The sequence below is a fragment of the Anolis sagrei genome, chromosome 10 (genome assembly GCF_037176765.1).
Source record: "Anolis sagrei isolate rAnoSag1 chromosome 10, rAnoSag1.mat, whole genome shotgun sequence".
NCBI lineage: Eukaryota > Metazoa > Chordata > Lepidosauria > Squamata > Dactyloidae > Anolis > Anolis sagrei.
Window position 1 is genome coordinate 12,125,132 of NC_090030.1, and position 27,831 is coordinate 12,152,962.

Below are 27,831 nucleotides of genomic sequence, written 5' to 3' on the forward strand. Positions count from 1 at the left end.
AGCTATGGGGCCTTACCCCCCCCCCCCCCGGCCAAGCTTTGGGGCTGTATCTCCCCGGCCAAGCCGTAGAAGACGAAGCTTTCTACAGGAGCTCTTGGTATTATGTCCTGCAAGAAAGGCTTCTCTGTGTGGACTGGCTCAAAATGGCTCCTATTCCCTACAAAACCCAAAAAGGGGGCGGGACCAGGGAACCTAACAATAATTGACAGGTGGCTTGCCCTATGATTGCAGCCAAAAGAAGTTACCTATCTGCAGAGTCCCTGAAACCTAGGACTACAACAAACATTCAATGCAAAGCAAACAATATAGGAGCTCCTGGTACAGTTGTACCTGCACAACGAAGAATCGCCTAAGTAAGCAAGCCAATTCTCCATGGGGTTTTAATGGCAGATGACTCATGTTTCAATTGAGAATGGTTTATGAACCCAACTTAAGTTTGTCTTTTCTTTTGCCGAACTTCATAAATCTTTGGTCTCATTCAGCAAAGGCTCTCCTTGTGTTCTTAAACTGCTGCCGACAGCAACGCTGTGTTCCTATTCCCCAGTAACTAATCTAAATAAACCCACAGTCTAGTCTCATAAAACACCATGCCAGCACAATTACTTCTCTCATGTATTATGTACCATTGCATAAACTGATGATGGATTGGGAGTCAGCCCATTAGGGCCCATTGGCTTTATTAAGTAAGCTTTTAGACGCAGAACACAATAGGGGTTTTGTATGTATTTGTGTGAGGCAGGGCAGACCCCTTCACTATGGTATTGGCCATGAGCATGCTGTCATTGCAGGTTACTCTGCCACTGCTGCCTTACTGCATGGAAGTGATGCTCCTCTGCCCTCAACTTTGCTGGGCCGGCCACGTTGTCCGAATGTCCGATCACCGTCTCCCAAAGCAGTTACTCTACCCTGGATTCAGGAACGAAAAACGGAATGTTGGAGGACACACAATGCCGTTAGAGCACCATAGCAATGCATTACTCACAATATTGCAATTCGTTTTTTATAATAGCTGGATAGGCAACAAGAAAAAGTCCCAGAACTAAGCAGAAATGCATCTAGCTACAGGAAGAAGTTGAGCATCCTTATAACCCAGCAACATAGAAATGTCTAAGTTTCTGCGGGTATGTCTCCACTGAAGCATCTTGATCACAGCTTTCTTTGGATTTTTTTATCTGGTAGGGCGGCAATTCTCAACCTGGGGGTCGGGACCCCCTGGGGGGGTCATGAGGGGGTGTCAGAGGGATCGCCAAAGACCACCATTTTCTGTTCATCATGAGGATTCTGTGTGGGAAGTTTGGTCCAATTCTATCGTTGGTGAGGTTCAGAATGCTCTTGATTGTAGGTGAACTATTAATCCCAGCAACTACAACTTCCAAATGTCAAGGTCTATTTCTCCCAAACTCCACCACGGCTCACATTTGGGCATATTGAGTATCTGTGCCAAGTTTGGTCCAGATCATCATTTGAGTCCACAGTGCTCTCTGGATGTAGGTATATAAATGGAGTAAATAAATAAATAAGTAGGTGAACTACAACTCCAAAACTCAATGTCAGTGCCCACCAAACCCTCCCAGTATTTTCGGTTGGTCATGGGATTTTTGTGTGCCAAGTTTGGTTCAATTCCATTATTAGTGGAGTTCAGAATGGTCTTTGATTGTAGGTGAACTATAAATCCCAGCAACTATAACTACCAAATGACAAAATCAATCCCCCACCCAACTCCACCAGGATTCAGTTTTGGGCGTATTGGGTATTTGTGCCAAATTTGGTCCAGTAAATGAAAATACATCCTGTATATCAGATATTTACATTGTGATTCATAACAGTAGCAAAATGATAGTTATGAAGTAGCAATGAAAATAATGTTATGGTTGGGGGTCACCACAACCAGAGGAACTGTATTAAGGGGTCGCGGCATTTGGAAAGTTGAGAACCATTGTGGTAGGGATTCTAGAAGTTAGACTACCAAAAAGGATTTTTGTTCCAAGCTCCATTTCCTTTCAAATTTATTCTAGGTCCCATCTACACAGCCATATAATGCAGTTTGAAACCTATGGTCAATGTAGATGAAAATGATGCAGTTTAATTGCATTGGACTGCATTATATGAGTCTACGCTGACCATCTAATGCAGTTTAGCCAGTGTAGATCCAGCCCTAGTCCTGTGTGAGATTGTTTTCCCCAGCCGTCTTTGATGGCGATGAAGTTATTGTTCCATATTGAATGAATGTTAAATTAATGAATGGATGGTAAATTTACATCAGACACAAGTGTACTTACTCAAGGGAAGCAAGCTGTGTGACATCTTTGATTGTTAGCAGCATTTCCCAGAGTGCCAACAGACTCGCAACAATGCTTACCTCAGAGCAATATGAGCGTGAAATTGAAACCATGGAAAATTTCTAAAAATAAATGAGAACAAATGCAAATTTCACAGACCTGAAGTCCCTATGGTACTCCAGCAGTTATCCATACTTATCAAATTCAAGGGGAAAAGGAAGAAGCGTTCAGCTTCGGAGAAAGAAGGATGTCAAAGAAAGCAATGAATGGGGAATTCCAATCCCAGGTTCAAACAACGAATAGAGGCAAATTAGGAAGGAACTACAATGGCAGCACTCTAGGGATTGGCATCATTGGCTGGAGTAGTGTTGTTGTCATATTTATTTATGTATTTACTAGCTGTCCCCTGGCACGCGTTGCTGTGGCCCAGTCTGGTGATCTGGAAAATGAAGTATTGAGAAAGTGTTGGTTTCTAATATATGTAATTTCTTTATGCTTGTGAGTAAACAGTATTTCTTCTTGTTTCTCTATCTGATGTGGAGACTGTCTGGTTTGCCCACTCTGGAACATGCAACATAGAATTGTCCTTCTTTAGGGGTCCCATTCAAATCTATGATACTGCTGGGGTTCAGCCTGTGTGTGAACCTGTACCTGACTCTCTGATTGTATTTCCTGATGTTAATGAAGGTGTCAATGATTCTGAGTGTGATGTTAATGAAGGTGTCAATAATTCTGAGGTCAATGTAGAAGATGACGGTTTGAGTAGTGAATTCCTGCTGCTTTGGAAAATGAAAGTACAAATTCCCATGAGAATGATTCAGAGCTAAGCATTGAACTTTCACTCCCTTTGAGCTCTCCAGATAATAGGACACTTGGTTCCTCTAACGAGAATAGACGGAGGCAGATTTGGCAAAACAGAGGCGAAGCGCAGAGTTTACGGAGGTCAGCTAGATTAAGAGAAATGCAAACACGGCCTTCAGGCACGTCACGAAATAGATTTCTATGCTTTAAAGACGCTTGGCCTGGATGCCCATTTAGCCCAGGCATCGTTTCAATTCATGAACAGTCTCTTGCATTCTCCTGCTTCCAGTGGCTTTGTTCCAAGGACTTTTCCGAGTGCTTCAAGTACGGTTAGTGGTTTGCTAGCAGGTTCCAGGTTTCAGCAGTGTTGCTGTGGGTTTTTGATATTGTTCATGGACATTTCTGGTTGCTGAGTTTTACAGTGACTTTTTACCTTGCATTTTTCCTCTATTTTTGTACTCATCTTTCATCAATAAAAAGGATTGTTTTTTCCTGAAGTCAAGTGTGGTGGATTGTTGTCTTAGGGTCCAGTTTCCTGTTCTGGGTTGCAACAGATACTATATATGTGTGTGTGTGTGAATCATATATGTATATCTATATCTATGGCTGGATGGCTCTTTGTCAGGAGGGCTTTGATTATGTTTTCTTGCCCTGCTAAAGGGAGTTGGACTGGGTGGCCTTAAGCATTTTCTGTTGGTCATGGGGGTTCTGTGTGGGAAGTTTGCCCCAATTCTGTCATTGGTGGGGTTCAGAATGCTCTTTAATTGTAGGTGAGCTATAAATTCCAGTAACTACAACTCCCAAATGTCAAGGTATATTTTTCCCAAACTCCATCTGAGTTCATGTTTGGGGATATGGAATATTCGTGCCAAGTTTGGTCCAGATACATCATTCTTTGAGTCCACAGCACTCTCTGGATGTAGGTGAACTACAACTCCCAAACTCAAGGTCAATGCCCATCAATGCCCATGTTGGTTGTGGGAATCCTGTGTGCCACGTTTGGTTCAATTCCAGCATTGGTGGAATTCAGAATTCTCTAATTGTTGGTGAACTATATGTCCCAGCAAGTACAAATCCCAAATTTTTTGTGTGATGGTCACTCCTTGGGTTAGTAGGTGTCTAGTGTCCAAATTTGGTGTCAATTTGTCCAGTGGTTTTTGAGTTATGTTAATCCCACAAACGAACATTACATTTTTATTTATATAGATTTGCGGTCTTTCTATGCCGCTTTTCCCAGCCCAAAGATGGCTCAAGGTGGCTCACAATTGGCAGCAATTCGATGCCACAACAGTCATAAAACAGAATTAAAAACATGTAGCACACATTATAAAAACCAAATAAAATAATTAAAAAACATATAATCACCAGTGACTTCCTGATTAACTCATTTTCCAGAAGCATTGTCTAAGCCATTCCATGTTCACTCTTTCCTAGTTCTATGTTTTTCTAATTACACTGCATTTCCAAAGGCTTGTTCGAAGATCCAAGTTTTTACTTTCTTTCAGGATGTCAGGAGGAAGGGGGCCAATCTAATATCCTTAGGGAGGCAGTTCCATAGCCGAGGGGCCACCACTGAGAAGATACTGCCTCTCGACCCCGCCAATGAAGGTGAGATTGAGAGCAGAGCCTCCCTAGAAGACCTTAAGTTCCTAGCTGGCCCATAAGGAAAGATACATTCGGTCATAGATATGTGCAAGTTCCCTTTTGCGTGTGATTATGCTTTTGTTTTTGTTTTGTTTGCTTGTTTGTTTTGCCATTGCACAATAGACACACTAATTGAATCAAAGGAATGGGTCGTGGGCTGATTCAATCACTGACCACCCAAAATAACGCCTTCAATGTATCACCTGTTGCATATCAGCCTGTTTGGCCCATGATTGTACCTGATGTTCATGTTGATGTCATGATGGGAATGGGAATGATGTTGTGGTTCCTGGGCCAAGATCTATTGGATATGGGGATGAGGGGCCGATTGGGCCTAAACTGAGCTCAGAAGAGAGGCCCGAGTTGCTGCAAGAGGATTATCAAGGTCACATGCTTGGGAAATGCCTTTCACCACCGTTCCCTGAGCAGTTATCTGAGAATGAAGCTTATTTTGATTTACCGGGTGCAGGAGTTAACGATGAGAGCAAGACCTTGAACAGGCAAAGAAGTTTTAGTAAACAGGGGCAGTTCGGATAGCAATTAAGGCAGTCAGCTCGGATTCAAGAGAAGAAAGATAAACCGAAACTAAAAAAAGAATGCGTTCCTTGCTGTTTTGGAGTCAGGGAAGGGTTATAATGATTTGTGGGAGACAATTGCTTCAGTTGAGGCAACGTCGGGATAACACCAAGCTCATGTTTTCCTTTGCTCTGAGTTTCATGTACCAAAGTTTGCCAAGCTCATGTTTTCCTTTGCTCTGAGTTTCATGTACCAAAGTTTGCCAAGCTCATGTTTTCCTTTGCTCTGAGTTTCATGTACCAAGGTTTGCCAAGCTCATGTTTTCCTTTGCTCTGAGTTTCATGTACCAAGGTTTGCCAAGCTCATGTTTTCCTTTGCTCTGAGTTTCATGTACCAAAGTTTGCCAAGCTCATGTTTTCCTTTGCTCTGAGTTTCATGTACCAAGGTTTGCCAAGCTCATGTTTTCCTTTGCTCTGAGTTTCATGTACCAAAGTTTGCCAAGCTCATGTTTTCCTTTGCTCTGAGTTTCATGTACCAAGGTTTGCCAAGCTCATGTTTTCCTTTGCTCTGAGTTTCATGTACCAAAGTTTGCCAAGCTCATGTTTTCCTTTGCTCTGAGTTTCATGTACCAAGGTTTGCCAAGCTCATGTTTTCCTTTGCTCTGAGTTTCATGTACCAAGGTTTGCCAAGCTCATGTTTTCCTTTGTTCTGAGTTTCATGTACCAAGGTTTGCCAAACTCATGTTTTCCTTTGTTCTGAGTTTCATGTACCAAGGTTTGCCAAGCTCATGTTTTCCTTTGCTCTGAGTTTCGTGTACCAAGGTTTGCCAAGCTCATGTTTTGCATATGAGATTTGCTTCCTGTGTTGATCATGGATTCAGGTACCTAGTTTCATGGATTTCTCTTGACTCTTTTTTTCCTATTTTCCTTTGTAACTGATGGACAAAACTGGATTTTAGATTTTTACTGTTGATTACTTTTTACTGCTTTGGCTATACATTTTCTTCAATAAACTGCTTGCTGATTTGACCAAGCTGCTATGGTCAGAGTTGATCCTGCTCTGGAGTACGACTTCACCTGATTCACTGGGATGGCAGAAATCTGGTGTGCCTTCCCCATTGCACTGTGGGACAATTAGGAAATACATAGTCAAGAATGTGATTTACTCAAACTTAGAAATCGACTTATATATCAGCAATGGAAGAATGGGTCAAGAAGGTTGCTAAGTTGGCTGAAATGGCCAAATTAACATGGGTTTATGAATGTATATGACTTTGTATAGAAATATTAGTGTTAGAATGACTTTAGGGTCCCAAACAAACCATCTCAATCTGGTCTTGAGTCCTGGAAACAGCAAGGTAAATAAGGAGGAAGAAGAGTAGAGGATTCTGGAGACCGATGTTGGGGATCCATCCCAGAGTTGGGGACTCAGCACATGACTGAAAATGTCCACCACTGTTGTGCCAGGAGGGTTTACAAACCAAGCTGTAAGGCTTCTCCTGTGCTGTCCTTCTCCTGCAGTTGTTTTGGAAGGCTACTGTGCACAACTCATACACAGATAATAATACTTCGCAGCTTGTGTCACAGTGAGTCACAAAACATATTCTCTGTTTCCCTTGCAGCAGATGGCTGGGAGAAGCCTAAAACAGAAACAGTTTGATCGATGCCAAGTTATTTGTCATCTCCTGCGTACAGCAAACCCACGGAGCACATTTCAAATGATGACGCTTCCAAAGCGGACTATTTGTACTGAGAGACAAACCTCCACTTTCCCCTAGTTATATCCTTAAAGACTAATTAAAGCACAACTCGCACCTAAGAGAGATCTTTGTTTTGGAAAATCATTTGGTAATGTTCAAGTCATTTGCATGGTATGGAAACAGAGGGAAAATTGTGTTGTCAAAGGCTTTCATGGCCAGAATCACTGGGTTGCTGTGAGTTTTCTGGGCTGTCTGGCCATGTTCCAGAAGCATTCCCTCCTGACATTTCACCCACATCTATGGCAGGCATCCTCAGAGCTTGAGGGGTCTGTTGGAAACTAGGCAAGTGAGGTTTATGTATCTGTGAAATGTCCAGAGTGGGAGAAAGAACTCTTACCTTCTTGAGGCAAGTGTGAATGTTGCAATTGGCCAGCTTGATTAGCATTGAATAGCCTCACAGTTTCAAAGCCTTCCTGGGGGTCCTTTGTTGAGAGGTGTTAGCTGCCCATGATTGTTTCCTTTCTGGAATTCTCCTGTTTTCTGTGTGTGCCTCTTTATTTACTGTCCTGATTTTAGAGGGTTTTTTTTTTAATACTGGTAGCCAGATTTGTTCATTTTCGTGGTTTCCTCCTTTCTGTTGAAATTGTCCACATGCTTGTGGATTTCAAATATTTTGTTCATTCCATGGTTTCCTTGTTTCCAGGTTAATCAAGATGGCCAATTGCAACATTCACGCTTGCCTCGAGCAGACAAGAGTTCTTTCTCCCATCTGGACATCCCACAGATATATAAACCTCACTTGCCTAGCTTCCAACAGACCTCACAACCTCTGAGGATGCCTGCCACATATGTGGGCGAAACGTCAGAAGAGAATGCTTTTGGAGCATAGCCATACAGCCCAGAAAACTCACAGCAATCCAGCTACTCCAAAATGTTGCCATGGTATTTAAAGTAGATTCATAGAGATATAACTGTGGTGTGGTTAGGGTTAGTGCCCATGCCACAGTGGTCTGAGTAGTGAATCTGTGCCAATATAGATGGTAACATGTGGACAAGGGCTGGTGGTTTCTACAATCCTTCCTTCCTTTGTCCTTCCCTCCCTCCCTCCTTTCCTTCCTTCCTTCCTTCCTCCCTCCCTTCTTTCCTTCCTTTCTCCCTCCCTTCCCTCCCTCATTTCCTTCCGTCCTTCCTACCTCCCTCCCTTCTTCCTTCCTTCCTTCCTTTCTTTCCTCCCTCCCTCCCTTCCTCTCTCCCTCTCTTCCCTTCCTCCCTCCCTCTCTCTCTCCATCCTTTCTTTTTTTCCTCCCTCCCTCCCTCCTTTCTTCCTTTCTCTTTCTTTATTCCCTCCCTCCCTCCCTCCCTCCCTTCCTTCCTCCCTTCTTTCCTTCCTTCCTTCCTCCCTCCCTCCCTTCTTCCTTCCTTCCTTCCTTCCTTCCTTCCTTCCTTCCTTTCTTTCTTCCCTCTCTTCCTCTTTCCCTCTCTTTTCTCCCTCCCTTCCTTCCTCCCCTTCTCCCTCCCTCCCTCCCTCCCTCCCTTTTTTCCTTCCTTCCTTCCTTTCTCCCTCCTTTCTTTCCTTCCTTTCTCCCTCCCTTCCTCCCTTCCTTCCCTCCTTTCTTTCCTTCCTTCCTTCCATCCATCCATCCATCCATTCTTCCACAGCATGAAACTAGCAATAGAAACTGAGAGTAACAAGATGTTCCCCTGAAGAACACCTTGCTCCTCCTAGCAGCTAAGCCCTCCTGTCCCTGCTGCGCTTCACCTTGTCTGTCCGATCTGACGTCTGGACTCAGGATATCCATAAAAACATCTACAGCACCTGGCCCTCTTGTTCCCCTCGTCTAATTCCTGGCCTTCAGCATATTCATAATCACACCTGGACCTGCCCCGTCTTTTCATCTCCTACAAGGTTGTCATGGCCACCTGTTGCAAAGTGGGCCTTCAGCCTGTCCATGGACATGAGCTTCAAAACATAGGAGACTTATGAGATCTCCAATCGAAAATAAGGTGGAAGGATGTGTGTATGTGTAGAGGTGCATCTACAACGGGCATGGGCAAACTTGCCCCTTCAATTCCCACAATTCCTAACAGCCTCAGGCCCTTTCCTTTCCCACTCAGCCCATCTTACACTTTAGTATGAAGAGTATGTGCTGTGTGCTTTGAGATCTCTCTTTGCTTGTGTGTCAGGAGAGATGTAGTGATAGCGTTTTTCCCTTTCTTGAAACCAAAGAAGAGACGAGTAATGTTAGAGTAGCTCAGCCCCAGTTCTTGATTATTAAGAAATGCAATTATTTCTTATTATTGTAAATAAATCTTTTGTGATTTTTTAAACGATTGGACTCTGCATGTTTGCCTCCTAAGCTCTAAATTCTTAACAGCCACATCACACGTTCTGCTTGCTAATGAGCTGATGCTCAACTTTTGTGTCCTGTTTGTTTTTGGATGCTCTGCTATATTTTAGGGTAGTTTCCCCCTAACATTAGCAACAGAGATTATGCCAGTGCAGAAAATATAGCAGTTCTTCAGAAATGTTCTTTTTAGTGCCCAAAAAACATCTACTTTCCCATAAAATATCTTGTTTATACATCATGCTCTTAAAAGATATGTTACTTCGTTAAAAGTAACATATCTCGTTTACTCACAACCTTCATGTATTCAGCATACAGGTACATAACTTGTCAATCCAGTTATGATAGGATTTGAAGTAGTTTCTCTGAGCAGATAATACAGACCAACTTACAATCAACAGGAACGTGAGTTTGCTCTTAACAGTCCAAAATTTCATGTCGTCTCTGTGTCCTAAAATGGAGTCTGAGCTCTGAGCAGTCCCAAATCTGATCATGTGGTCTTCAGCTCCTCCCACAACCTCAAGAAACATAGAATAAAGGAAAAGCTGCATATCAAAACATACTTATACAATACAGTAAGCAAACAGAATTATATACAAACAAATTACTAGTGTTGGCTTGAAGAAGGTTGCTATTTCCAACACGATAATTTGAAACTATGGGGGACATGTGGCAGCTCTTATAATCCCAGCCTTTTCCCACACCGGGACTGTAGCACAGCTGGCTGGGAATCAGCTGCATTAAGATCACTACTGACCAAAAGGTCATGAGTTCGAAGCCAGCCCAGGTCAGAGTGAGCTTCTGACCAGTTTGTGTAGCTTGCTGTTGACCTTTGCAGTCTGAAAGACAGTTTATTTATTTATTTATTTATTTGTTTATTTACAGTATTTCTATACCGCTTTTCTCACTCCTAGGGGGACTCAAACCGGTTTACACATAACTGACAAAACTTCAATGCCATACATTGGACACTGAAGTGATGCCAAACCATAACAACCACAATAATAAAACCACAATTAAACATAAATCATAATTAGACAGCACATAAGCAATCATTAAAAAATAAATAACAAAAAAAAAATCTCGGCAGTCGTATTGTCATTCTAGTCCATGTCTTTTAAACTCTACAAACATCTACTGTCCGAAGGCCTGATCCCAAAGCCATGATTTTAATTTCTTTCTAAAAGCCAGGAGGGAGGGAGCAGATCTTACCTCATTTGGGAGTGTGTTCCATAGGCGAGGGGCCACCGCCGAGAAGGCCCTGTCTCTTGTCCCCGCCAGACACATTTCCACAATTGATGGGAGCGAGAGCAGGGCCTCCCCGGATGATCTTAGATTACGAGATGGGACGTAGGGGTGGATGCGTTCAGACAAGTAAGCTGGGCCAGACAGTTGCATCTGTCAAGTAGGAAATTTAGGTACTGCTTATGCGGGGAGGCAAATTTAACTAATTTACGAGACCATAAAAATCTCCAGCAAGCATGCAAAGAATGAGGAAGTACTTCATCAGTGTCACAAATGGTTGGTGAAGGGACAGGCCCCCTGGTGGCCAGAATACCCTCAAGAAAAGCTGGAATGTTAAATAGCCTCTGTGTGTCTGTCTATATATGTTGTGTATCTATGGCAATGAATGTTTGCCATGTATATTGTACATTGTAATCTGCCCTGAGTCCCCTGCGGGGTGAGAAGGGTGGAATATAAATACTGTAAATAAATAGATAAATAATGTTGGAAGGACAAATCCAGTAACTTTTAGGAGGCCATTTCTCATTCCTGGCACAACATTTAAACATCTCTCTTTCTCTTTCTCATCCATCCCTTCTAGGACACGTTTCATAATTCCATATTCAAAACGGAATATCGGAACATACTGGTTTGCTGGTTTTTTCCTCCAATCTAATTAACATTTTAAGAGATCTTCCATGACTGTTGCTATAAATAATTATATCTCAATGAAATTGCATCACTCTGCCTCTCGCGCAGCAAACTTTTCCCTAACACAGTATCTTCTTAAGTTTTAATTTCAAAATGCACATTTCCATGAGAGAACCATAAATAGACCTCTCAATCTCCCTCTCGCCCTTTGCCTGAGAAATTTCCCTAATGCTCAGCATGAATTTGTCACAGTCCCACCCACACGGAGGAGCGAAGGAGCAGGGAAGAAGGTACTGTTGTACGTCAGGAAGAGCTATTGAGAGTTGCAGCATTCAAGCACTATTGTATTTTACAGCACTGTTTGCCATCTGCCCAGCTGATTCTGTGCTGGAGAAAAGCAATCTGACTGGCACAGTGCTAAAATGGTAAGAGAAAAATGTTTTAAAGGGAGCAATTTGTTGTTGAAGGCTTTCATGGCCGGAATCACTGGGTTGTTGTAAGTTTTCCAGGCTGTACGGCCATGTTCAAGAAATATTCTCTCCTGACATTTTCCCCACATCTATGGCAGGCATTCTCAGAGGTCCAACAGATCCCACAACTTATGAGGATGCCTACCATAGATGTGGGTGAAATGTCAGGAGAGAATGCTTCTAGAACATGGCCAGACTGTTGCACACCTGAACATGATAAACCCTCTGATTTTAAAAACACCACACATTGAGTAGGAAAACAATATTTTTTATTGAAGATAAGTAAAAGCAGCAAAGTAGAAAAACACTTTAAGAAAATAGGTAAATCCAATTAGGTAAGAAGATAAGCAGGAACAAATTAGTCCAAGGTATGGTTCAGAAAGTTAAAAAACCAAAGTCCAGACTTCTCTAATAAAAGAAACAGGGAAATATTGATCCAAGGAATGAATAGGTAGTCACAAGAGACAAAGAGTCAAACCATAAAACAAGAAATTCTTAAACATTAATCTTCCAAGCAAGGCTTTCATGAGACAAGAGCAAGAACTTAGGAGGAATCTGAAATGATGCTTCATCTGACTATTTTTCCCATGCATGGAACTTTAAATCCTCACATGAAGCCATTCCAAGCACTCAGAAATTGGTTTTGTTTTCCCTTAATACCTCTCATCCTTATCTGCCGAAGCCTGGCAGAATGCCGAAGGTTTTGGTCGAGCTGTCTGTTTTGGCTAATACGCTCATTAGTCCCTGCAGGTGCCAAGTTGTTTTCAAGCCCCAAATCCTGGGAACTCTCTGGGAGCAATTTAGGGAGTAAACTCTCATCCCTGTAGGAACATTCTCATGGGAAACTACACTTGGAACTGGCGTCTCTATGTCATTCTCTGAATTAATTTCATTGACCGTAAACCATTGCCATCTTGACCCTCGTTGACATCATTCCCCACATCCAAAGCACCTTGATCTTGAAGCACAAACACAGTCTGAACTCCAACACAGACAGCCTGGAAAATTCACAGCAACCCAAAGGGAGAAATGTCTGCAACAAACCAAAACACGTCTTGCCTCTGACCTATAGGAGAAGCTGGAAAACCAAACTCTCCCTTTAAATAGTGCCATTATATAAGGACACTATAGGGACCTCATCACGTTAGGAAAAACTCCATTTATGATATTGTTTGAGAATGATTTTGAATGGGTCCCATCAAAAGATGTTCACCTCAACCCATCAGTAGTGATCTTAATGCCAGTTGCGTCACATCTTTGAACTGGATTATATGAGTCTATCATATAATTCAGTACAAAGCAGATAATCCAGATTTTATATAGCAGTGCAGAAGGGGCCTCCGTATCATCAGTCATATGCATAAGGAGCCCCAGGTGGTGCAATGGATTAAACCATTGTGCCAGCAGGACTACTGACCGAAAGGTCAGCGATTTGAATCCAGGGAGCGGGGTGAGCTCCTGTCTGTCAGCTCCAGCTTCTCATGCGGGGACATGAGAGAAGCCTCCCACAGGATGGTATAACATCCAGGTGTCCCCTGGGCAGTTGACATTTTACAAGGCCTTTAGTTATTTGTTTTGTCTGAAGGCATCCTCTGTTTGAGAAGTGTTAACTAGCACTAGAGTGTTTGCTGTCTGAACAAACAAGGCTTCCTTCCTTCCTTCTTTCCTTCTTTTCTCCCTTCATAGGGGTTATTTTACTGCCAGCGCCATCCCTGCTTGATTCCTGGTTCAAACTACTTCCCATCTCCAAGAACAGAGCAATGATTTCTGCATGATGTAGCTCAAGCGAAGAGCATTCGATCCCAACTTCAGGAACTGTGAGTTGGAGAACATCCCTCCAGGTCTAAATTCAGTTTCGACAACTCACCGTTGCAGCCTGAGCTTGGTGTCTCCATAAGAGAAATTCTCTTGCCGATGGGAAAATGACACAAAAAAAGAATCCATCACATTAAAAGACTCGTTCATATAGGCAACTGTCATCTATCAAGCACATGAGGAAATCTTCGATCCCTTCAAGTTCTGAATGAAAGCCGCCTCTCTCCTCCGCAGCCTTTCATGGTGGCATCAGATTATGGGCACAGGAGATAATAGCTTCTCCTGGGATAACTGGGTTCCTTCATTTTTATTCTCCTCCGTTTTATTTCCTTTTAAGACTTCAAGGCAATTCCAAAGGACAGTTGGAGACTGTCCCCATAACCAGCTGAATTATTAAAGGTTCTGCTGGAGCGTGAAGAATGAGTCACCAAGGCAGGCTGGACAGAGGAGATAATACAACAAAAGCTAATGACATCCGAGTAGCACTTTGAAAAAATATATATATTAAAACGTCCTGTTCCTCCCACGGATTTCAGAGTGCAGCTCTGAAATGAGTCTTCCAATGAAGTGGAAGTTATTGGTGTAAAGCTATACTTTGGAACATGCCATCCATGAAACAGCGAGGGTGAAGTCCAAAGCTAAGGTGGACAGTAAAGGGAGGTTACAGGTGCATTAATGGCCCAATTGGATTTGTTGTTGTGTGCCTTCAAGACATTTCGGAATTATAGTGACCCTATCATGGGGTTTTCTTGGCAAGATTTCTTGAGAGGGGTTTGCCTTTGCCTTCCTCTGAGACTGAGAGAAGGCCTTCCCCAAACTCTGGTAGATTTCCACTGTCAAACAGGGATTTGAATCCTAGTCTCCAGGATTGTAGTTCAATCCACTATAACAGTGGCTCTCAAAGTGTGCTCCATGGAGCCCTTGGAGCTCCGTGAAGAATACTGAGGGGCTTCTTATTTTCCTCCTTCTCCTCTTTCCCCCCTCCAAGCTTTCCTCCCTCCTCTCCAAAAGTCTTTTTTCCTCATCTTCCTCTCTCTCAAATGCGGTTGGTGAGAACGAGAGACAGGGCCTTCTCGGCAGTGGCCCCCCATCCGTGGGACTCTCTCCCTAAGGACATCAGGTTGGCCACCTCCCTCCTGTCCTTTAGAAGACAACTGAAGGCCTGGCTCTGGGGCCAGGCATTCGATTAGAGGCCAGTGGCAATAGGAAAAGGAAATTTGGATTTTGGTGGCAAAGTCTTGCAGCCTCCAAAGAATTAATTCCAATTTAAATAATAATCTATTACAATTGGTGACACAGAAGTGGGATCTCCCAACTAATGGTGATCTTCTCTACTTGGTAGATTCCCCTAACTTATTACACTAGGCCTCTCCTGAAGACATATAATAGGCAACTGCCAGATAGCTACTGAATGCTGTTTTAGACTTGGCAATGCTGTTACATGGCCCAATGAAAATGTTTTTGGGATCTTAGTAAAATATGTCTTATGGATAACCTCAGTGGCCAGAGATTCAGGGAATTTTGTAATGGTATATGTTGTAATTTATTGATTTCTTATATATGGTTATGTAGTGTGCAATTTTTGTATTTGGTTTATGGTGTTTTATGTTTCAATTTATATGTTGCTCTGTTTTTAACCACTGTATGCTGCTTTGAGTAAGAGCACCTAGAGCTTCAGAGAACTTCTGTTCAACCTGCTTGAGCAGTAATGGCACGATCATCAGCATAGATGGAACTCTCTGTTCCTTCTGGCAGTGGCTGGTCATTTGTGTGAATGTTTAACATGGATGAAGCAAACACGCTCCCCTGAGGCAGGCCGTTCTTCTGTTTCTGCCATCTGCTTCTCTGGTCCTGGAACTCAACAAAAAAAGCTCCTGTTTTGTAGCAGATTTGTAGCAGATTTCCTATGAGGCAAGTGAGATGGTAATCCTTTGTGATATTATACATTTTACTCAGGAGGAGGCGGTGGTTTACAGTATCATAAGCCGCTATGAAGACAGCTCCTGTGATCTGCTGCCTTTCAAAGCCATCTTCTATGTGCTGAGTCAGGTTCAGCACTTGTGATATGCAGCTTTTGCCTTTCCTGAAGCCAGCTTGGTATGGAATCAGACATGGGTCTATTTTTTCCATAATTCTATCCAAAATAAGTCTCTCCAGAACTTGTAAAGATGGCATAACAAGGAGATTGGTCTATTGCTTTTTGGGTCATTACGGTCTTTGCCTGACTTCAAGATGGCTATGACCCTTGCTTTCCTCCAGATTTTGGGGATCTGACAGGATGCAGTGCAGTTGTTCATCAGCTCCAGCAGCCAGCACCTTGCTTTTGGACCATAGTTCTTCATTTGTTCCATCCGTAGATCATCCAGGTCAGCTGATTTGCCATTTTTACATTTATTGAGAGCCATGTCCAATTCAGTAGATGTAAAGGGTTCATGAAGCTTGTTGTTCTCATTATCTGGTTGTCTGGCTATTGGTTTCTTTCCTACTTTGGTGGCAAGGTTGGGTTTCCCATTCTTCAAGAGTTGGTGTGCTATCTGATCTGCCTTTATGTTGGCATGCCAACCTCTGAGGTTGCTTGCCATAGATGCAACAACCCGATTGATTGATTGATTGATTGATTGATCGTTCATTAATTATTTTTATTTATATGCCATCATTTCCTCAACACTGGGATCCAAGTCAACTTTGTTGTTCTTTGTGGCCAAATCAGCTTTGGCGATACCATGACTTAGATGTCTCCAGAACTCCTGGTCATCATTTGCCTTGCTCGAGGCCATGGCTTATTTTGAGGAATGAATCCACCAATGATGTGTCCTTTTCCAACTGCCTTCCAATTTACCAGGTATTTTTTCCCCCAAGGACATGTCTCATGATAAGTCTAGTACAACATCCAAAGGGCTAAAACAAGTTTCTCTAAAGTTTTCATAACAAAAAGTTAAAATACATTGCACCAACATCATATTGAAGATGGACACCTCTTAAAGTAATGGATCCCTGTTCCAAATAGGCTTGGACTGGATGGCCTCTGAGGCGCCCCTCCTCTGCAAATCTCTGTCTGTGCTGGCACAGCTGTGCCAGAAGCTAAATTTTCCTTTTCTATGCATGGTTAGTTTGCACGTGTTTCTGTTAGCCAGGCATTTTGCAGTTAAGCAGCTTCCCACAGGCTGCAGTCATAGGCTAGCAGCCTGCCTATCCTCGTTGGGGCGTTTGGAACCACCCTTTTCCTCAGGTTCAGGAGGGAAAAGGAGACAGTTTGTTCAGTCTTACAGTTTGAAGCCCAACTGCAGGACGTGTGAGTTTTTCCCTCCTGTAGAAAAGCTTCATTTCTTACAAGCTTGGCTGGGGAAGACAATTATCATCGCTTTACTAAGAAATACAGCACAGCCCTTGTTGGGGTTAAAGAAACAGATCCACAGCATTCGTGGAAAAAAATCCAAAGGACTCCAGCTGGAAAATCTTTAGAGTTTTAGCCGGTAAGGTCTACTCGGGTACCCATAAAGAAAATTGGAACCGGGAGTAGGGCCCCACGCCAGCTAAGCCTAAAAGACAGATTGCCCAGGGAGGGGTCAAAAGGATTTCCCTCATAGAAGAAAGAAACAGTTCATGAAGCTAGTTGCCTGTCCATTGTGGACAAGTTAAGAAATATTTGGTTGATTTGTTGAAGATCTAAGAAATATTTGACTGATTTGTTGCACCAATAAAGAACTTTGTTAAACTTTCCAAGCTTCTAAAGACTTTGTATGGGGAAATTCATAGGGCCTCTCAGCCGAGGCACCCCGGCGTCCCACTGAGCACATAAAGATCACATCCTGTGAACAGAATATTGCTACAGGCCCAGCGTGTGACAGCACACTGTCCATTTCCTGAAACATTTTAGTCCTGAAGTGATTCATGTTCAAACAGCACATTTTGCTAAGAGGTAGACAAAGGGACAAGATAAATGCTTTCCAGGAAATGAACCATGGAGGAATCAAGTTTACTGATTAGGTTATCTGGACTATGTAAATCCAATAGTTTTGCTTTGACTGAAGGGCATTTTTCACTTAAGTGCCAACACATCTTGGCACAGCCGTCACATGGAAACATGAGGATGTTTAACTTTGTTAGATCAGCCACCCCTTACGTAAGACCTTTAAATGCTCTTCTATTTGGTATCAGCTTTATTTACGAACCGGCAAAGGCTTGTTCAAACAAACGTGAATGGGTTCGAGATTACACAATCACACACAAACAAAAAATACCTTCGTATACTTCTTCTTGAGCTGCACATCTTCAAATCTCTGATGAAGAACTTCAAGTTTTTAGCATTCAAACTCCTCAAGCAGGAGTTTTGTTTCTTGGAAACACATTTGCATGAAACACGTTGTGTGTATGTCTTACACCGAAACAGCCTTAAGCTCATTGGATCAGCTGTTGCAGCATAAGTCAACACTTGTGTAAATCCTATTTATTCAATGAGTTTACCTTAGTTGAAACAAGCAACCAGATTTGTCTGGAGCTACATAGGCTGTATGGATCCCCCAGTAGCACAGTGGGTTAAACCGCTGAGCTGCTGAACTTGCTGATCGAAAGGTTGCAGGTTCAAATCCAAGGAGCAGGGTGAGTTCCTGCTGTTAGCCCCAGCTTCTGCCAACCTAGCAGTTTGAAAACTTGCAAATGTGAGTAGATCAATAGGTACCGCTCTGGTGGGATGGTAACAGCACTCCATGCAGTCATGCTGGCCACATGACCTTGGAGGCATCTACGGACAATGCCGGCTCTTCAGCTTACAAATAGAGATGAGCACCACCCCCCAGAGTTGGACTCAACTAGACTTAATGTCAAGGGAAAACCTTTACCTTTATATAGGCTGTGGTGTTATGGAGGACATTCGCAAAGCTGACCAAAAGGTTGGGAGCGGAGTGAGCTCCCACTATTAGCCCCAGCTTCTGCCAACCTAGCAGTTTGAAAACATACAAATGTGAGTAGATTAATAGGCAGGAAGATAATGGCACTCCATGCAGTCATGCCGGCCACATGATCTTGAAGGTGTCTATGGACAACGCTGGCTCTTCAGTTTAGAAATGGAGATGGGTACCAACCCCCAGAGTCGGACACAACTGGGCTTAATATCAGGGGAAAATCTTTACCTTTATGTACCTACCCATACATTGAGCCCTCAGTAGCGCAATGGGTTAAACCCTTATGCCGGCAGGACTGATGACCAACAGGTTGGTGGTTCGAATCTGGGGAAAGCACAGATGAGCTCCCTCTGTCAACTCCTGCTCCCCATGTGGGGACAAAAGAGAAGCCTCCCACAAAGATGGTGAAACATCAAAACATCTGAGCATCCCCTGGGCAACGTCCTTGCAGACAGCTAATTCTCTCACACCAGAAGCCACTTGTAGTTTCTCAAGTCACTCCCGACATTAAAAAACCCAAACACCCATACATTTTAAATACATATTTGTATCCAGAACAGGTTGAAATCTGTTAGTCACACCCTCTACTTTTGCAGTGACCTCCAATTCTTCTAGTAATGGCGTGGGTTTCGCTTTGAGAGTCTCATTAACATAATTGGGAACAACACAGAAAAATATCCTGATGACCCTTTGCAACCGCACTTCTGCGTTTGTGAGATAACAATGTCATTTGAACCCTATGTTTTATCCTGGCTCTGTTTGAGTTTTGCTTTTTCGGTAGAATGCCTTTGACACGTTCCGAGCTCATTTATCACCAAATCACCATTCTTCAGCTGATTTCCACCAGAACTGTCATTTAACTGTATCTGGGGAAACCTGTAATATTTTGCATGGCTCAGAAAGTTCACCGAGGAAGAAGGAATATAAGGACAATCTGAGCCCTTCTGTCGTTGAGCTTTGTAGGATGATGCTCTGGGACTCACAGCATCATCCTAACACTGCTAAGTAAAATAAAAATGGAGAAAATGGTGTACCTTTAACAGAGGCATGGGAAAACTATGGCCCTCCAGGTGTTCTGGACTTCAACTCCCACAATTCCTAACAGCCTCAGGCTCCTTCCTTTTCCCCCTCAGCCGCTTTGACTGTGTGGATCCTAATAAATTGTGGCAAGTTCTTGGTGGTCCGGGCATACCAAATCACCTTATCTCTCTCCTGAGGAATCTGTACAAGGACCAAGTAGCAACAGTCAGAACTGACCACGGAACAACAGACTGGTTCAAGATTGGGAAAGGCATCCAGCAGGGTTGTATCCTCTCCCCCAACCTATTCAACTTGTATGCAGAACACATCGTGCAATGTGCGGGGCTTGAGGAATGCAAAGCTGGAGTGAAAATGGCTGGAAGAAACATTAACAACCTTAGATATGCAAACGATACCACTTTGATGACCGCAACCGAGGAGGAGCTAAGGAGCCTTCTAATCAAGGTGAAAGAAGAAAGCGCAAAAGCCGGGTTGCAGCTAAACATAAAAAAAAAAACCAAGATTATGGCAACAAGAACGACTGACAACTGGGAAATAGAGGGAGAAAAAGTGGAGGCCGTGACAGTCTTTGTATTTCTAGGCGCAAAGATTACTTCAGACGCAGACTGCAGCCAGGAAATCAGAAGACGCTTACTTCTTGGGAGGAAAGCAAAGACCAATCTCGATAAAATAGTGAAGAGTAGAGACATCAGACTGGCAACGAAGATCCTCCTAGTCAAAGCCATGGTATTCCCTGTAGTCACCTACGGATGTGAGAGCTGGACCTTAGGGAAGGCTGAGCAAAGGAAGAGAGATGCTTTTGAACTGTGGTGTTGGAGGAAAGTTCTGAGAGTGCCTTGGACCGCGAGAAGATCCAACCAATCCATACTTCAGGAAATAAAGCCTGACTGCTCATTGGAGGGAAGGATAGTAGAGTCCAAGATGAAGTCCTTTGGCCACATCATGAGGAGACAGGAAAGCTTAGAGAAGAGAATGATGCTGGGGAAAATGGAAGGAAAAAGGAAAGGGGGCCGACCATGGGCAAGATGGATGGATGGGATCCTTGACGTGACTGGCTTGACCTTGAAGGAGTTGGGGGAGGTGACGGCTGACAGGGAACTCTGGCGTGGGCTGGTCCATGAGGTCACAAATAGTCGGAAATGACTGAACGAATGACCAACAACAATTTACAGTGGTGTAACAAACATAATACATAGGAGCCCCCGATGGCACAGTGGGTTAAAGTGCTGAGCTGCTGAGCTTGTTGACCGAAATGTCGCAGGTTCGAATCTGGGGAGAGGCGTGAGCTTCTGCTGTCAGCCCCAGCTTCTGCCAACCTAGCAGTTCGAAAACATGCAAATGTGAGTAGATTAATAGGTACCACTCCAATGGGAAGGTAACGGTGCTCCATGCAGTCATGCCAGCCACATGACCTTAGAGGTGTCTATGGACAATGCCGGCTTTTTGGCTTAGAAATGGAGATGAGCACCACACCCCAGAGTCCAACATGACTTGAAATAATATCTTCGGAGGTTTTATAAACTAAACTTGAAAAGGTAACAGAGGACAAAATAATACTTGAAGAATGATTCTTTGTCCACACAACTTTTGGAAGATCCGACTAATTATTTGGAAAACATGAATATTATGTTTGTTACACCATTGTAAATAGTCCCATAGGATTTGTTCCCCACGCTTGTGTACTATATGAATTAATTGAATATTCTCGTGATTAATTGAATTGATACTTTTGCTGAAGTTTATAGCAACAGGACATTTGTGTATTTACATTGTACTTATAGATATCTGTGTAGTTAGGGTGGTAACGGCCGACAGGGAGCTCTGGCGTGGGCTGGTTGATTAGGTCACGAAGAGTTGGAAGCTACTGAACGAATAAACAACTAATAAGTTGAGAGGCCAAAAGTTAAGGATTTTGAGCCATGGATAAGCTTAAGGTCGTTCTGCGGAAAGGGAAAAGCTCCAATGGCATTTCAAGCCACTCAAATCCAGTCATTCAAAATCTCATTGTTGTCTAGATCTTGGTTCTTCTCTTCCATCATTTAGAATGAATATTGCAATCAGATTGATAGCCTATAATGTTGTTGTTGTTGATGATGATGATTAAAGGGCCACACAACAATGGTTGCAATTCAATCTCTTTAATAAATATTGTCACAACAAAACATCACAATCTACCTAATGCGAGTAATGAGATCGTAGGGAAGATCAGACATGGGCAAACTTGGGCCTTCCAGATGTTTTGGACTTCAACTCCCACAATTCCTAACAGCCTACCAGCTGCTTTCACGCTCCACAAAACAATGCTATGGCTCTACTTGAGCTCCGTGGCCTGCAATATCTTGGGAATGGTAGTCTAATAAGGCACCAGCTTTTTGTTTAAGAATTGTAAATATCCCTCCCTAAACTGCAAATCCCGGGATTCCATGCAGGGGAAATGAGGCAGTTAAAGTGGAATGATAGTACTATAACTCTGTGGTGTAACCGGTATCAGCTGAATAAAGATGGCACTTACAAAGCAACAAAACAGACAGGACTAGCTAAAAACAACACTCAGAAAACAGGGGAAGTCAAGACTAGGGTCAACAAAGGATTCCCTCCAGGCAGGAAGCAGCCAGGCTTTGAAGCTGCCAGGCCATTCCATGCTAATCAAGCTGTCCAACTGCAACATTCACACTGGCCTCAAGCAGACAAGAGTTCTTATTCCCAAGGATATATAAACATCACTTGCCTAGTTTCCAACAGACCTCACAACCTCTGAGGATGCCTGCCATAGATGTAGATGAAACGTCAGGAGAGAATGCTTCTGGAACATGGTCATACAGCCCGGAAAACTCACAGCAACCTAGTAATTCCAGCCATGCAAGCCTTCGACAACACAATCCCTGCTCTGTTGTAATATTACAAAAAGGCAAGCAGTGAAAAAGCCGTTTGTGTAACAGGAGACCAAAAGATGCGGAATACCTATCTATTTCTATAAGGAGAGCAAGACCATGTAAACATGAACACCCTTAATTCATACAATATATTATTCCTAATAAGGCGGGTAACAAGACTGGAAGCCATCGGAGATCCTAAAGGAAAAATGTATTGGCTGGAAAATGAGTTGGATAAACAAATCAATTGCTGAACGGTGAGTTGGGACTAACAATAAGATTTAGGTTCTTATCAACTCAGCACCAAAGCACACAGGGAGTCAATCAAGCAATCTGAATCATGACAGTTGAGTTCTTGGGTGTTTTCTTGCATTGCACTTTGTCTTTGATTGGAAAGACAACACCTCTCTTTTGTTTATGTGGACGTGGATTAGGGACAAAACACAGGGACAAAACACACAAAAACTAGCAGCAATTCCTTGCCAAAATAATAACAAGGGTCAGAAAAGAATGGTGGGGAGGAGGCAAGGGGATAAAACAGGGCAAAGTTTGATCCTACATTACAAATGCTGTCTTTGCAGCAGTTGGTACTACAGTCTGCATCAATATACACAGGGATCGTTTAGACTTGTAAAGGAAAGCACCCCATATTAATCACATATCCAGCAGTGACAGTTTTCACAATATACAGCAACTTCTGGTAGGTATACAGAGACACTCCCCTCCTTAACTTGACTTTGCTCTGCACTAAGTTAAGATACTCTAAAGCAGTGTTTCTCAACCTTCCGCATGCCACGACCCCTTAATACAGATCCTCATGTTGTGGTGACCCCCAACCATAAAATTATTTTTGTTGCTTCTTCATAAATGGAATTTTTCTACTGTTATGAATCGTCATGTAAATATCTGATATGCAGGATGTATTTTCATTCACTGGACTAAATTTGGCACAAATACCCAATATGACCAAATTTGAATACCGGTAGAGTTGCGGGGTGGGTGGGTGATTTTGTCATTTGTGAGTTGTAATTGCTGGGATTTGCACACAGAACTCCTATGACTTACAGAAAATACTGGAAAGGTTTGGTGGGCATTGGCCTTTAGTTTTGGAGTTGTGGTTCACCTACATCCAGAGAGCGCAATGGACTCAAACAATGATGGATCTGGACCAAATTTGGCACCAATACTCAATATGCCCAAATGTGGCCAAACTGGTGGAGTTTGGAGAAAATAGGCCTTGACATTTGGGAGTTGCCGTTGCTGGAATTTATAGTTCAACTACAATCAAAGAGAATTCTGAACCCCACCAACTATAGAATTGAGCCAAATTTCCCACACAGAACCCCCATGACCGACAGGAAATACTATGTTTTCTGATGTTCTTTGGTTATCCCTCTGACACCCCCCTCATGACTCCCACCCCCCGAGACTCATGACCCTCAGGTTGAGAAACGCTGCTCTCAAGTTTTCAGAAAACTCTATAAACATGGCTACAAAGTCTTTCATTCAAGCTCAAATGTGCTATGAGATCTCTTTGACTAGTAATGCGGAGAGTGTAACTGGAACTAGAACTCAGCAAAGTTTGCTGTTGAACCAGAACCTGTTTTCACCAAGGCTCCTTCCACACAGCTGAATAAAATTCCACATCATCTGCTTTGAACTGGGATACATAGTAGCATGGACTCAGATAAACCAGTTCAAAGCAGATATTGTGGGTGATTCTGCCTTGATATTCTGAATTATATGGCTGTGTGGAAGGGCCCCAAGTTGACCCAAGAGATGTTGATGACTGAGTGAAACCCAATTGGATTATGCAGCACACCCTTAGATCCAAAATTTAAAACTTCCTGATGTATCCTCCGGAACGGTGTACAGTCCTACCCACCCCAACTGGTGATACTGCATGAAGCAGGTTCTCCTTCCTGCTGGATGACAGGACCATTCCTGGGTTTTCAAAGCAAAGTCTCTGTTCTTGGAACAGGAAAAACCATCAAAGAAAAAAGAGTGTCTTAAAGCACCCATCAAAGATTCCTTTCTTTGAGAGCTGGATGTTGGTGACCACCCAAAACACAGGATACTAGGTTACAAAAAAACATATTATAACCTAGCAAGACCTTTCTTATGTTCTTAAAAACAGAACAAAACTCTTGACAAACTCTGTGAACACAGGAGTGTATTGAACAGTCGTTCTGGATGCATTTGTCCAGAAGATGCCCATTCACCTTGGAGCGACCCTTGTCGATGAATACATCCAATGGTCCAACACTATTTCCCTTTGGAGGAGATGCCCACCTTCCAAATGTTGAGTCAGCCTACCACGCTTGGAGTTGCCAGACACGAAACGCACGTGCAACATGCACACAGGCCAAGTAACGCTGACAATGCTGCCGAAAACCGAGACTGCCGCTCGTATTTGAGAGCTTTCTTGACCTCCTCGTTCGACTGGGAGATGTAATCGAGGGTGTGGAGGACATTGTACTCGATGTTGTTGATGGTCTCCCCTTGCTCAGCAACCAGGACCTCGAAGTGTAGGAAGAGAGAGTGGAGCTCACTGATCTGGGCCTCCAAGTCCAGCAGTTGTTGGTGCCGCACTTGTGCCAAGGCTAAGTGTTGCTTGGCTTTGAGCACCTCCAGGTCTTGGCCCACAATGCGGGGGGCCATTGGGCTCTCCACCAGGTGCTTGATGTCCTCCTCCTGGAGACTCAAGCCAGCTAATTCTGTCTGTCTCCTGATTTGCTCCTTCAGCTTCTCCACATACTGGGTCTCCTTGGCATAGTGGCGGGTGATGATCTCACGGTAGCGGTTGACCAAGACAGAAAGTTGGGTATGGCGGATGCGGTGGACGGCGAGCCACTGCCGGCTGTCTGTGGTGAGGGACTCTTGGATGCCATTGAACTTGGGTTGAAGAGTTTTGGCCTCCTTGGTGAAAGAGTCCTTGACTTGACTGAGCTCTTTCTTCTCTTCGCAAATGCTCTCCTCGGTGGTGCAGCACAGGACCTGCTGTTGCTTCTTGTCGATATCCTCCGATAATTCCTCCAGTTTGTCCAGAGCCAAGGAGAGGCTGCTGATTTCCTGGAACACTTTGCTCATGGGATTGCTTTCCTCCTCTTTGAAGACAGGGTTGTCGAAGGAAAGTGTCGACTCCAGCTCCCAAGCATCCGTGTCTTCATTCACTCGGTTCTTCAGTTCCTCTAACCTGTCCTTCATCTTCAGCTCTCCTCCAAGCTGGCGGCATCGGTGCAAAAGGAGGAGAACGAGGCACACCCATGAGCTTTTACGAGAGTTTTAAGACACTTTTGGAACTTTTGCGTCAGTCAGAACCTTTTCAAAAAGAAAAAAAAAGAGAAAGGAAGATTGAAAAAGGAAAACTTCCCTCCCTTCAAGCTATTGCAAATATTGACTGTGGCAATAAGTGTCTAACCCGGCGTTTGCTCTCTATCACATGGTTAACTCCAACCGGCTGGACTAGATTCCATGCCAGGTGTGGGTGGCACGCAACCCAATGGCAGCGCATAAGCCGCAGCAATGACCCTTTTGAGTGCAGTCATGGGGAAAGCATGAAAGCGAGGGAGGGGATGTTTCAAACCAGACTCGACCAACTCCAAAGGTGATCCTGTGGCAGCCTGAACTACCAGCCAGAGCAAGCTGTATACATATTGCAAGATTCCTCTATCATAGAATCACAGAGTTGGAAGAGACCTCGTGGGCCATCTAGTCCAACCCCCTGACAAGAAGCAGGAATATTGCATTCAAAGCACCCCTGACAGATGGCCATCCAGCCTCTGTTTAAAAGCTTCCAAAGAAGGAGCCTCTACTACACTCCAGGACAGAGAGTTCCACTGCTGAACAGCTCTCACAGTCAGGAAGTTCTTTGTAATGTTGAGATGGAATCTCCTTTCTTATAGTTTGAAGCTATTGTTCCATTGCATCCTAGTCTCCAGGGCAGCAGAAAACAAGTTCTCTCCCTCCTTCCTATGACTTCCTCTCACATATTTATGCATGGCTACCATGTCTCCTCTCAGTCTTCTCGTCTTCAGGCTAAATATGCCCAGCTCTTTCAGCCGCTCCTCATAGGGCTTGTTCTCCAAACCCTTGATCATTTTAGTCGCCCTTCTGTGGATACATTCCAGCTTGTCAATATCTCTCTTCAATTGTGGTGCCAAGAATTGGACACAATATTCTAGGTGTTGTCTAACCAAGGCAGAACAGAGGGGTAGCACGACTTCCCTGGATCTAGACACTGGACTCCTATTGATGCAGACCAAAATCCCATTGGCTTTTTTTGCCAATGGTGGAGACGAGGGACAGGGCCTTCTCGGTGGTGACCCCCTGCTTGAGGAATTCACTCTCCAGCAAGATTAGATCGCCATCCTCCCTCCTTTCCTTTAAGAAAAAACTGAAATTGTGGTTTTGGAACCAGGCTTTTGGCTAGCAGGCATAACTGCACTTTGGACATTGAACTGGACCATATGATTGATATAAGAATGGAAACATCACATTGTTGGCTCATCTTTAACTTGTTGTCCATGAGGACTCCAAGATCTTTTTCACACAATATTATTATTATTACAGGTTGAACCTCTCTTATGTAGAATTCCAAAATTCCAAACATTCCAAAACTGTCCACTTAGATGGCCGCGATAACCACACCTTTTCTTTCTGATGATGCAATATACACAAACTTTGCTTCATGCCCCAAATGATTAAAAATATGTACAAAATTATATTCAGACTATGTCTATAACATGTCTATGAAACATATATGAAGTTCATATTTTCAATTGAGTCCCATCTAGCACAACATCATCTGATGTGCATATATGCCAAATCCAAAAGCCAAGCTTCCAAACACTTCTGTTCCCAAACATTTCAAAAAAGGGATACTCAATCTTAGTTGTTATAGTAGTAGATGGGGCTTAAAGCTAACCTTAAAAACTGTGGCATAGACACTAAGAACTGGGAAGCCCTGGCCCTTGAGCGCTCTAGCTGGAGGTCAGCTGTGACCAGCAGTGCTGTGGATTTTGAAGAGGCATGAATGCAGGATGAAAGGGAGAATCATGCCAAGAGGAACACATGTCAAATCAACCCTGATCAAGACCACCTTCCACTTGGAAACCGATATCCTCACTGCAGGAGAACGTGCGGGTGAAAAATAGGTCTCCACAGCCACCTATGGACCCACTGCCAAGACACTACACTTGGAGGACCATCATCCTTGGGCTACAAGGGATCGCCTAAGTAAGTAAGTAGTACTACTAGTAGTAATATAGGAATTCTGCTGGTAAATCCCAATTAAAGTAGATCAATTCAATCAAGTCAGTGACGATTCAACGCATAGCTTAATCCAGTTTATTCAACGGTTCTACTCTAGTTGAGGCTAATAATAGAATTCTTATCATTTTTATATTTCTATTCCGGGACTTAGAGAAATTTACAATGCATTAAAAAGCACGTTGCGGAAAATGGACAGGTGGTTTTAAGGGTTTAAATGTTATAAAAATTACACCCAGTTTAAACATAAACCATTAAACAAACCGACACACACAACAGCAAAATAGATGGAAAAATCCAG

The 27,831-nt window shown here is 43.3% G+C and overlaps 1 protein-coding gene across 1 annotated transcript; it reads right to left on the reverse strand.

The window, feature by feature from the left end:
• Positions 1-24,334: 24,334 nt before the first annotated feature.
• LOC132763159 (syntaxin-3-like) lies at positions 24,335-25,637 on the reverse strand. The gene has a single exon (XM_060756549.2). The coding sequence runs from the start codon at positions 25,464-25,466 to the stop codon at positions 24,567-24,569; it is 900 nt and encodes a 299-aa protein (XP_060612532.2). The 5' UTR covers positions 25,467-25,637; the 3' UTR covers positions 24,335-24,566.
• Positions 25,638-27,831: the final 2,194 nt, after the last annotated feature.